Below are 13,288 nucleotides of genomic sequence, written 5' to 3'. Positions count from 1 at the left end.
ACCAGGGGCGTACGCATGGGGGGGGGGGGGTTTGGGGGTTCAAACCCCCCGCTTTGGTATTTTTATGTGTGTAAACCCCCCTAAAAAAAACTTAAAGTGACCTTACCCCCCCCCCCCCCCCCCAACGAAAAAAGATGTCAAATTTTCAAATTTCGAGACCAAAAAAAAAAAGTGTCCGCTTATACCCCCCCCCCCCCCCCAACGAAAAAAGAAGTCAAATTTTCAAATTTCGAGACCAAAAAAAAAAAAAAAAGTATCCGCTTACTCCCCCCCCCCCTCCCCCCCCCTCCCCCCCCCCCCCCCCACCTGAGCGACTTTTCAAATTTTCGGGAGCAAATATTTTGGGCCAGATTTTAAACCCCCCCCCCCCTTGAAAAAATCCTGCGTACGCCCCTGCCGCATACATTACTATAAAGTTTACACACTGAACTTGAAAGAGAACGTCATGCTGAGTCACACCTACCGTACATTTGTTTAAGCCCCCCCCCCCCCCCCCCTGAGAAAAATCAGTTACAGTTGCACGTACTTCCTGGTTATTCAGCGCAGAAGAGGATATACATGATAAGACACTATGACATACATTCGGCGTTCATGCATGATAGCTCGAAATATATCTTGACTATAGGATAGACCTGTATACCAGCTAGACCTATATCATACTGAACTATAGAATATGTCGGACCAGGCAGCGATGGATCGGGAACGGTGGAGTTGGCGATTTGAATCTATTGGGACGAACATCGGCTTCGTAGCCTGTTTTCAGAACTTATGGCGCTTCCCTTACCTCTGCTACGCCAATGGCGGGTGTAAGTAGATGACATTTTATTTAGATTATATTTCCTTGCTGTGTTGAACTAGCACGTACATCAGGATTGTTGCTCTATGCAGGCGCGGATCCAGGGGGGGGGCCGAGCGGGCCTTGGCCCCCCCCCCCCCCCGCAAAAAAAAAAAAAAAAAGGAGAGAGAGAGAAAAGGAAAAGAAGGGAAAGGGAAAGAGGAGAGAAGGGGAAAAAAGAGGAAGAAGAAAAGAAGAGAGGGAAGAAGGAGATCGGGGGGGGGGCAAAAGGACCAACCTTCCCCCTCCAATCAAAAAATAAAAGAGAAGGAAGGAAAGGGAAAGAAAAAAGGAAAATAGGAGATAAAGGGAAGGAAAAAAGAGGAAGAAGAAAAGAAAAGAAGGGGGATATCAGTTGCAATTTTCCCGCCAACAAGTTGTGGATCGAGGGGAGGCAAAAGGCCCTTGCCTCCCCCCCCCCCCCCCCCCGTCCCCGCTAAACAAAGAGAGAAGGAAGGAAAAGGAAAAGAGGAGAGCTAAAAGGGAACAAAAAAGAGGAAGAAGAAAAGAAGGGGAGATCAGTCAACAATGTGTGGAGCGGAGTGGGGGCCAAAATGACCTTTCCCCCCCCCCCCCCCCCCCCCCCCCAGCAAACCTAAGTGAGAGAGAAGGAAGGGAAGGGAAAGGGAAAGAGGAGAGAAAGGGAAAGAACAAACAGAGAATGAAGAAAGGTAAGGGATATCAGTCGTAATTTTCTCGTCAACAAGGTGTAAATCGGGGGGGGGGGCACTGACGTACTGATAGGGGAGGGGGGGGGGGCTTTGGGGAAATCAAATTCAAACGTGTTTTTTTTTCTAATTCCATAACGGTGGTTTACAAAAAAATGCAGAAATGACATAATTTTCCCCAATTTTTCCTCACTTTTAAGTAAATTGTACTTTTTATGCGTTTGTTGGAAAATGACAAATTCCTAAATGTATAGCCAGGCAAGAAAATGCTTCTTTAGATGCCTACATGTCAGGGCCCGCGGAACGACGGGGATCGGGATCCTCGAGCCCCCCCCCCCCACCTTTTTTTGAAAAAGTATATTAAAGAGAAATAGAAAGAAAGAGAGCAAGAAAGAAAAAATAGTTAAATGCCAGTGTCACATTATAATGAGGTATCAAAATATGCTCATCTGACCATGATTAAATTAAATGCCTAAAACCACGAGGGCTCTGCCCCCTGGGTTCCACCTAGGGCCCTAAGGTGGGCCCTTAGATGCTCATCTGACAGTAATTAAACGCCTAAAACCCCTGAGCTTCCGGGGCTCTGCCCCCTGACCCCAACCAAGAGCCCTAACGGGCGGGCCTCTTGATACTCATCTGACCGTAATTGAGTGCCTAAAACTCTTAAGATTCCGGGGGCTCCGCCACCTGAACCCCACGCCAATTAGTGACCTGCCAGTGTCACAATTAGGTATCAAAACAATGCTCATCTGACCTTAATAAAATTCCTAAAACCCCTGAACTTCCGGGGCTCTGCTCCCTGGACCGGCCTAGGGCCCAAAGGCGGACCCCTGAATGCTAATCTGACCGTAAATTATTGCCTTAAACCCCTGAGTTCCGGGGGCAGACAAGGTATCAACATAATTATGTTCATCTGACCGCAGGCGCGTAGCCAGGGGGAGGGGGGGGGGGCGGTCGGGTGGTCCCCCCAAAAACGCCGGCCAAAAAAGAGAGGAGTGAAAAGGAAAAGGACGTAGGAAGAAAAGGGAGTAGACAAAGAACATTTTTGAAATTCAGACAAAGATTAAGAGTCGAGAACGGTACGAATCGTCTGCTTTCTCTAATGATTTAATGAAACGTAAAAGCTTCCGCGCTTCGCGCGGGAGGTGAGGAAACATAATTCAGACGAGGATTATATTTGGGAACGGTACAACGAATCGTCTTCTTTCTCTAATAATTTATTGAAATGTCAAAGCTTCCGCGCTTCCCGGAGGAGGGAGGGGGAAACTCGCTCCTCCCTGCACCCACCCCCCCCCCCAATTACGTCACTGCTGGTCACCATAACGTACCAATATTTGGCTCGCATGATTTCAAATTTGGGCCCCCCCCCCCTAAGAAATCCTGGATCCGCACCTGATTCACTTGTTCACTTGAACTACATGTTAACAAGTAGATTGTATATATTGTTTCGAGCTTTCTATACTAAGAGGTGTCTACGATTACACACTCATAGCCTTGAGCTCGAATTGGAGCCACCATAAAGGGTCGAGATATCTCTTGACCTCAACACGCCAATCAAAACAAATGAAAAGAATCACGCGACGCAAATCTTCAATCTTTTTACTTGAACTTGATAGTCGCTTTATTCCTTAAACTTTTGCTGGTAGCATAATGAGTGTATGAAATCAAAGGCGTAGAAAGGGAGGTTGGGAGAGGAAGAAGGAAACAATGCGAACGCAAGAATTTTAGGTGAGCCTGGTAGGCTATACAGGCGGTTCCATTTCAGGTCGCCCAATGTCGGTCCGCCCCTTTACAAAGTCGCCCTCAATTGGTCATGTCCCCCCTCCCCCCCCCCCCCCCCCGATTTTTTTTGGTTGGCGATTTTGGGATTCTTGGTCAGCTCGCCCCAGCTTTTTTGGTAATTTCGCCCCTAAATTTGCTGTTTTAATTTGATGCCTTTTACAAAGTCAAGCAATTATTGGTTCCTAGCACTAGGGTCTGCGTTACCCTAACTCTAACCCTAACCCTAGGACACCGGGCCCCGCGTTACCCTAGGACACCGGGCCCCTGCGTTACCCTAGGAAACCAAGGTCCGTATTAACCTAACTCTAACCCTAACCCTAACAATAAATAAAGTTTTTTTCCCATGTTTTACATATTATATTATTATCAGGTATATCGGTAAAAACCGGTATATCACTTTGAGTCACATATCTATATTTGTTTCAGATTTGTTGGGGGTACAATATTGAACTCTTAAATTCAATGTTATTGGTCCAAAAGAAAATTCGTTGCGTTTAAATGCATTATTTTCACAGAGGGGGGCCCCAAAACGCCGGCCAAAAAAGAGAGGAGTGAAAAGGAAAAGGACGTAGGAAGAAAAGGGAGTAGACGAAGAACATTTTTGAAATTCAGACAAAGATTAAGAGTCGAGAACGGTACGAATCGTCTGCTTTCTCTAATGATTTAATGAAACGTAAAAGCTTCCGCGCATCGCGCGGGAGGGGGAAAATGAAATTAGACGAGGATTAAAAGTAATAACGGTAGGCCTACAACGAATTGTCTTCTTTCGCCAATGATTTAATGAAACGTAAAAGCTTCCGCGCTTTGCGCGGGAGGGGGGGGGAACTGAATTTAGACGAAGATTAAGAGTCGATAACGACACAACGAATCGTTTTCTTTCTCTAAATGAAACGTACAAGCCTCCGCGCTTCGCGCGGGAGGTGAGGAAACATAATTCAGGCGAGGATTATATTTGGGAACGGTACAACGAATCGTCTTCTTTCTCTAATAATTTATTGAAATGTCAAAGCTTCCGCGCTTCGCGGAGGAGGGAGGGGGAAACTCGCCCCTCCCTGCACCCACCCCCCTCCCGATTACGTCACTGCTGGTCACCATAACGTACCAATATTTGGCTCGCCTGATTTCAAATTTGGGCCCCCCCCCCCCTAAGAAATCCTGGATCCGCGCCTGGCTCTATGTGGGGGTGGGGTCAGTCAGACCTCAGTGGTATGCAACCGCGTAGCTAGGATTTTATTTAAGGGGGCGAAGCACTTACAAAAGCGCGTTCCGAAGGAGGGTGGGTGCGAGGTAGGGGAGTCCCTCCCACCCGCCCCCACACCTCTCTTGCGAAGCGCGGAAGCTTTGACGTTTCATTAAACTATAGAGAAAGAAGGTGATTCGTTCTCGACCTTTATAACCCTTGTCTGAAATTTCAAAAATAATATTTGCTTCATTGTTTTAGGTCTATACAAGATTTCGATTTGTTTTCTTTTAGAATTGAGCATCATGCATGTGATAAATATATTGACCAATCACCAAGCAATAAGTATTTCATCATAAGATTTCCTTAATTGCTTGCGGGAAATATGTTCGCCATTATTTGCCACATTAGTGTGACTTATTTCTTGTTTATTTCTTGTTCGAGAATATGAGAGCGGGGTTGTATATACATACTGGCTAGCAATTCCTACACTCTCCTCAACGAATATACAATAAAAAGGTAAAGAACCCGGCCCGCTGTACATAAAATATCCGTCGAGCACCGTTGAGTCATTGTGTAGGTACGTTATGTCGAGCAATACAAAAGGCGAACTGCGCTGGACTGGGCTTATGGCTATAGAATTCAAAGCTCATTTCACAATTACATTAAGAAGAATATAATTATGATACATATCTGATGTTTCCTTTGTAATCTTTTTATTTGTTAACGCAGTCTAATTTGTCACCTTCCTTTGTCTGCTCCTTTTTCTTCCTACGTCCTCTTACTTTTTTCTCATCTCTCTCTCCCCCCTTTTTTTTGGGCCGGCGTTTTTTTTTTGGGGGGGGAGGGGGAAGACCACCTCAACTCTTTTGCTTTCCAGTAATACCTAAAATATATTATTTCAAGAGGTCAACGATAGTCGTCGCTCGAAAACCGCCAACCTATATTCTTATCCATCCCGCTCGTTTTTGTCAGAGGATTTTGAGATAAACTATTCTTCTATTCAGGAAAAATGTTTCGACAAAAAATAACTTCGTTACCTGTCAGGAGCTAGCAAAAACACAACGCTATGTCAAAATGTGATTGCAAAAAGAACAAAATTAGCCGAATATTTGGGCTCAATTTGCATTGTTTTCCAAGTTCGGAAATATTACAAATAATATACCAAAAGAGAGAGCAAGAATCGTAAATTCAGTTACCACATCATTTTTCGATGATACCTGAATAATTTTTTGCAGAGGGAGGGGTTTTGTTGGCTCTTTCCAAATCTCGTGACATCTCGCACAAAATCTCGCGATTTGGGATCGTACGGCCGTACGTGAATCTACAAAATTTGCAAAAAATAGCTCATTAACCCAGGCGCTGCGGTTTGACTGGAGTGCACCAGTGCCCCTTCAAGATGGTGGATTGATTTCATTTATTGTTGTCATTACATTTATTTATTTAATCACGGTAAATTCGCTTCAGCCTAAACGATAGTTTTTCAAGGAATTTATTAACTGAATAACGTCTAATAATTATTTGATGATGATTATTAACCTAGTATAATTAAATGATTATTAGACCAAGTGGATAGTAGACAAAATTGGCATTCGACAAACAGTAATAATACTGATTAGGCTTATATGAGTATATGTTATCGTCACTATTGTTATAAATATCATTGTCATCATAATCATTGTATTCACTATTATTATTGTTAGAAGTAGTATTAATAGTGGAGACCACTGCTCTACCAACTAGTAATAGTAGTAGTAGGACAGCAGTAGTAGTAAAAGCCGTATGGTTTGGTAACACTTTTGATTATGTTCTCTCTCTCTCAACAGTTATCTTCCTCATCCCATATTTACTATGTTCCATGTTTCTTGCGATTCCTCTCATGTTCCTGGAGACGGCACTCGGTCAATACACCTCCTCGGGTCCCATCAGAGCATGGAAGATATGCCCACTTTTTCAAGGTAAACATAACTAATTAATTAATATTTCTGAAAAGACATACAAAACATATATACATTGTATAAAACAAGAATTTAGTAATGGGAGACAACGAAAAGACGGAAATGGCTAAAACGTGATTCCCAGATACGTAAAAATACAGTACGTACAGTACGTTATAGGTTCCCACAAAAGTCCGTAGTTTTAATCTTCAAAGTTATTTTAACCGTTGTTAGGCACCGTGTCGAAGCAATTGTGGTTACGAAACTTTAAATGCGTAGGCGTGGGCGTAGATGAAAGTTTATATCTTGGGATGCATTTGTCTTGACAAGAAAATAAATATACAACACAATATTTTGGGGGTGCCTTCATTTTCGATAACCCTCTAAGAAGCAAAAAGACAAAAGAAAACGTAATCACATGTTTGATGGTGAATGTTTGCTCTTAAGTCACGGTTGGTTTAGAGTAGTCTTTCTGTTTGTTTATGGAGGGGTGGGGGTGCGTGAATAAAGAACAAAATCGTGAGGGAATTTTGATAGTAATCTCCCCCTGTCCAAATCGGAGGGAAAGTGTCAACCATCCCCGGTATTTCCGACCATGGAAAGACATAATAAACCAGCATTCACTCAGCTTCGACTCCCATCTTGGGGTTCAAGGGGTGGGAGGGGCAGGGAGGCGATCGTATTCTTGTCATGTTCGGCAAACGAGGAAAGTTATAGCGACTAAGCATGAAAGGGTGGTAAGGGGCCACCCCTCCATTCATAAGAAAGAATAAAAGCACATGTAAATAATGCTCAATAAGATTTTCCATAATTTAACACCAGATTGTATCCAGACTAATCTCTTTTACGAAGAAACCAATTAGGCCTATCCCCTAAGAAATAGAGTGGTGAAGCGTGACGTCATCAAAAATCTATTTTTAGAATTTCTCAATTTTTTTCTTCATTTTCCGAAAGGGCATCAAAAATAATTTCCAAATGTCGAAAACCAATTGTATATGTTAGGTATTGGCTGAGATATGACCATCTGAATAAATATATTTCCTATAGGAACTCAGTGTTATTTTGCTCTGGCTCCTAACCATTACGAGTTAGTCATTTTAGTAGTTATCAGATTTGTATATTTCTCTTTCTTTATTCCTTTTGAATGATTACATTTCTCGTAATTGATGCTTGTACAGCGCGTAGAGAAACTTTTGTTTTATAATGCGCTTTATAAGTATTAATATTATTATTATTCCTTACCTCGGATTATTCATTATTTTGTATGAACTACAAAATCAACCTTTTGCGATAGATCAGTTTACCAACATATTCACATTATTGGGATACTCTTTAAACAAAGGTTGTTCTTGAAAACACTAACGTTTGTACAAGGGTTGCTTGACATAGCAACAAATGATGTACGCAGGCTGGATTCCGCGTATTGTAGTTCATTCATTGAAAACGGATTAATGAAAACACTCGTCACTAGGTCCCTAGGAAAGAAAACAAAAATCGATTTGAATATGTGAGCAAAGAGCGGTCTAAAGCTTCCAGACATTGTTTTTTCAGTGTTTAGCGCATAAGCATTACTTGCCTCTTTCACTCTTTTACACACTTGACTTAACCCTAATAAGGCCGGGCTATTTGAGTTTTTAGTAGGGCCGGGGGCCATTATGCCCCCCCCCCCTCCCTTAGAATCTCGGCCGCAAAGCGGCCGATCTCCGCGAAAATTTGCACGCATGTCAAGTGAAGTGTATAGAATAATATGATGATTTCAATTTTTAGAAAAATTCACATATTTGCATATTTATGGTAATTTATGCAAATAAAGTCATAAAATCACATTTTTACCCATAAATCATATATTATTCATATTTAAGCATTTTTTTCACTACATATATTTATCAGACCATTTGGAATAAAAATACGACAAAAAAAGTTGAAAGAGCCAGCTTATTCCTTATGTTATTTCTTGTTTTTACAATTTCTTATGTATTTCATTGTTTTGTTAACTTATGTATTTTATTGTTTTTGTTGTTTTATTTCATTTCTTACTATAATTCAACTATTTTTAATCCCAAAACAACCACCTAAACTTTAAACAAGACTCAATAACCAATGTTTAATCTATTTTAGGAAGAATGACATTTCCATATGTTTTGTACACAAATCACAAAAATGAGCGCTTTTCGGGCTGACACGCGAAGACAAAAGGTCACCTGACCTTGTAATTGTAGGTCCGATTTTCATTTTTTTTTGTAAGATGCGCAAGACTCGAAAGAAAAAAGTCAGCGAGCGGCGGGGCGCCATCCATATGCGTTCTCGAGCAATCGGAAAAATCGTGGAGGGGGGGGGCAAAATCCCCCCCCCCCCCGGCCTTATTAGGGTTAAGATGCGAAGGCCGTGGGTTCGAGCCCCGTACCTGTACCACTGTCCTTTGGCAAGTCATCAGTTTGACATTTCCCACATTCGAATCAACCAAGGTATTTTTAAATATATATTTTATTACAGAGCACTTGTAACTTTTTTATTCTCAAGGGGTCTATAAAATACAAGCCATGCTTTTTTAATAGAACCTCCACTATGTTTACACCACCTTCCCAATCTTAAATGATTCATTTGAATAATTGTTTAATTATTTGTCGTATCATTTGTTTAATATTGTGTTATTGAACGCTTGTATATATTGCATATTCATTTGATTATATTATGTGGACAAAATATTTAAAAAACTTGAAACCTTGAACCTTGTATTACTACATGGATACCTGGCTGGTAGGAAGTGTTTCATAAATTCTGTGAGCATACAGCAAAATCGATAGCCTAGCTGGAGCCGGTAAGTTTTTATAAAATATATGTTGAACGCTTTTTTTTTTGTTGTTGTAATACTCCAAGGCTCGTACAGAAATGACGCGGCATAATCACGGCTTTATTTTTTTTTTAGTGATGACGTTACGTGTACAACACACGGATCTCAGTGAATACGCAGAAGTCCTTTGTTGCTCATAGTTGCTATTCATTTTACATGTACAAAAACTCGGGTGGCTCTTTTTGTGGCGGTTTACCACGCCCACTCCTGAACACGCCTTTAATTTAATCATCGTAGGTATTGGTGTCGCCACCACTGTCGTCGCTTGGTGGCGTACCATCTACCATAACGTCATCCTGGCTTGGACTCTATACTACCTCTACAGTTCGTGCCTTGGCGGTGAGTTCCCCTGGACGAGATGCAATAATGTATGGAACACAGCTTCATGCCTTGAAAGCTCCGTAAGTCTAGACTCTGTACATCCCTCCCCTCCCCCACTCCATCCCATTATTTAAAGCTTCCTCAGTGGTGGATCGGGGGGGGGGGGAGTCGGGCACACAAGTCACCCCACCCCCCCCCCCCTGGTAAACCAAATATGGCAAACTTATACGACAACGACAAGTATCTGGTATATCTGTATCTAGGGAACAAACAAAAATGTAATAACATTTAATGCAGAAATCTTTCTTAAGAGCCTCCTTACAAATTATTCTATTCACAGGCTTCGAATTGTATTTCAATAGACAGAATGCAACTTGCTAACATAATGGCCCGAATTCACAAAGGAGGTTTGTCGACAAACAAAAGGTTTATGTACGTCATATGACGCGTTTTGACGCATTTTTCACAAACCTGGTTTGTAAAAACGCGTCGAAACGCGTCATATGACGCACGAAAACCAAGGTTTGTCGACAAACCTCCTTTGTGAATTCGGACGAATGTGTTGTTAGGTAGGACAAGTCATAAGTCTGTAATTCGCATTTTACAATTGAAATACTATTGAAATACAATTATTCGTAGTTAAGCGGGTGAATGAAACAATGTGTAATATTAATAATAATAGATCACATTTATAACGCGCCTAATACATTGTAACAAGGCACTTAGAAAAGATTTGTGCATGAAATTTGATTCCATAACGAAAATTGTCTATTCCAATACCCTATATCACATATAAGTTCTATTCAGATTCCCTTATCATACATTTATCGCACATTTCAGTGGGTAATGGACAAGGCTATTGAGGACAAGGGCTTCGGTTGATTTCTCGAAAGTCTTTGTGTTCGTGCATAGCTCTAGATGGGAAGTTTGAGTTGAGTTAATGATACAAGTAATGATAAACACGATCGCCACTAATTTCGAAATATCAACTTATTGTATATCCCACAGAAATCCTGTTCGAATAAGGGAGTTTACAGATAGCACATAGTCCAAATGACCCCAAAGATCCACAGATCTTTTACACATGGAGAAGTTCCACTTTGAGCATCTTTTGAATAATGTCTGCCAAAGTCCTAGATGTGCTTCATGAATACCTTTTGTTTGACCTCTTGAAAAGAATACCTCCACCTGCGTATCATAGAATGTACCGTTAGTGCATGAATGAATAATGTCACATAACTTTCATGAGCGCATATCCAGTATTCATCTCTGTGGGTTTTACCATTTTGGTACAAATGACCTTTATCTGCCCATGCGCAGATTGTATCTGTAAACTCCCTTATTACGTCACACGTCTTTGCAATGTTCGCACATCTCAAAAGGTGATGTACAAATTAAGGCCATTGGAATTGCCTTAGGCTGATTTTCGAAGGTAGTTGCAATCGCGATAATGATGATAATAATGATAATAAAAATGATAATAAATATGGTATTAACCATTGTTGTTGTTATACTGTATCACGTTGAATTCATTGACTCTAGTCTAAATGGGTGTGCGTCAACGGAACCTATATCATCGGCAACAAGTGGGAAACGTATCCAACGGAAGCACCGCGAGCTCCATCGTGGAACAGTAGGGATGTAGCAGGGTCTTCAGATAACCCTGACAAATGTGCTTATAATTACCCTTCAACCACCAACCCGGCCCAGGAGTTCTGGCAGTAAGTTTCATGATAATGATGATGATGATGTCAGATGATGATGATTCTAAAACTCACAGTATCAATACTACTATATCATCAACGTTTCCCACTTAGACCGGTTTACTAACATATTCAAATTGTATACATACTTTTCAGACGAGGTTATTCTTGATAAACCGAACGCTTGTTCGGCGCTTCCCAGACATTTCAACAAGTAATGTATGCATACTGGATTCCAAGTATTGTAGTTCTTTCATTAATAACAGGTGAATGGGATAACTCATGACTAGGTCCTCTGAATAAAAACTTTCTTAACTTTAAATATGTTACTAAACCAGGCTATTCCTTCCAGTAACGTTTTTCATACTGTATTCGTATGACTAAAATTCACCTTTCATTGAATGACTACAGTAATAATAGCGATATCATGATAATATTAATAATAGTAATAATAATAATAATATAATAATAATGCACATGTATCATGGCACTTCGATATTTGATTAATACCCCGGTTTATAGAGCCGACCCGTAAAAGTAAATAGCGCCCATTTAAAAAAAAAAATGTATTTACCTCTCCTGGAGTGGAAGCCCTAACATCGAAATCTGATTTCCATTGGGTACCCATTTACACCTGGGTTGGGAGTGGCAATTGTAGATTAACGGCTTTTGAAAACAACATTAGCGTTGGCCCGGGATTTGAACTCTCTACCTTGTGATCTGCAATCCGTTGACTTAAAACGGGGTCAGAACCATTTAACCAAGATGTATGCCAAATTGTAGATATACAGGTATATCATCGCTGAATGTATGTGAATAAAGTCTGGATTATGTGATATCCGATATCAAACTCAAAATATGCCTAGATCGGAACAGACGGTACACGCCACCTACACACCGGATTTCCATTCCGGATACACACAGGGGCGTCGCTAGAACTTTTTCAGTGGGGGTGTAGAGGCTACCAATTACCGACAAAAGTAGCCCGACAAATACACTGTTGGTCATAAAGGTGGAATAATTATTTTTAACCCAATTTATGGAACGATTTTGACAATGATTTATTCTTAATAGATCTAGATAATAGTATATATTCTCAGATTGTATTGAATAATAATTTGTGAGTGTTTGTTTTGCTTGACTGTTAAAGCATTGTGTGCTACTATGCTAATCAACTAGGGGACCTACGTCCTTAAGTCATAACTGAAAGTAGCGAGGATTAATGCCTCGCAAAAGGGCACTACAGCACATCGACACGGTTTTGATCATGGGGCCTCACAGTAACAAGGCCAGTGCTTAGCCACTGAATCGTGACTGTACGCAACGGAGGCTAGGTTACAGGGCCGCCCCCACAAATACAAAAAAAAACAAAGAAAATGCACTAAATTATCAATAATTCATTGCATTTTGTCCCGATCTCAAACAGAAAAAATTCTTTGTGTAGCCATGCCTTAGACCATTAAACTTTAATTGATAACGTACACGAGGATCGAGCATGAATCGAGCCAGAATCGACACAGCTGATCCGACACAGCAACATATATGCGTATCTTTCTTGCTCCCTTGACGAGACGACTCCACCTAACAACTCTCCTCTCTCTCTCTCTTACTCCCACCCCTTCTCTCTCAGGCTCTTCCCCCCCCCCCCCTCTCTCTTTCTCTCTCTCTCTCCTCTCTTTCATCCCCCGTTTCTTTTGTTTCCTTTTCTCTTTTTTTCTTACTCCTTTTCATTCTTTTCTTTTTTTTACTTTCTTTCCTCTCTTTCCTCTTTAACTTTTTTCTCTTACTTTCTTTTCTTTCTTACTTTTCTCTTACTTTCTCTTTCTTTCTTTCCTTTCTTTTCCTTTTCTTTTTTCTTTTCTTTCCCTCCCCATTCTCTCAATTTTCCCGACGTCAGCGCAATTTTACCCACAATTTCCTGACAGGTGGGTGTGTCGCACCCCCACAGCCCCCCCCCCCCCCTTTAGCGACGCCCATGCATACACCCTCTTGCGAATAGAATATACAAAGG

At 41.2% G+C, this 13,288-nt stretch overlaps 1 protein-coding gene across 1 annotated transcript; it reads left to right on the top strand.

Annotated features, from left to right (window-relative positions):
* Window positions 1-575: 575 nt before the first annotated feature.
* On the top strand, window positions 576-11,314 carry LOC115926075 (sodium- and chloride-dependent GABA transporter 1-like). The gene is made up of 4 exons (XM_030990445.1): window positions 576-806; window positions 6,292-6,423; window positions 9,491-9,654; window positions 11,117-11,314. The coding sequence occupies exons 1-4, from the start codon at window positions 674-676 to the stop codon at window positions 11,297-11,299; spliced, it is 612 nt and encodes a 203-aa protein (XP_030846305.1). The 5' UTR covers window positions 576-673; the 3' UTR covers window positions 11,300-11,314.
* Window positions 11,315-13,288: the final 1,974 nt, after the last annotated feature.

The sequence above is a fragment of the Strongylocentrotus purpuratus genome, unplaced genomic scaffold (assembly GCF_000002235.5).
Source record: "Strongylocentrotus purpuratus isolate Spur 01 unplaced genomic scaffold, Spur_5.0 spur5_scaffold_19, whole genome shotgun sequence".
Classification (NCBI taxonomy): domain Eukaryota; kingdom Metazoa; phylum Echinodermata; class Echinoidea; order Camarodonta; family Strongylocentrotidae; genus Strongylocentrotus; species Strongylocentrotus purpuratus.
This window is presented reverse-complemented; position numbering and strand designations above follow the sequence as displayed.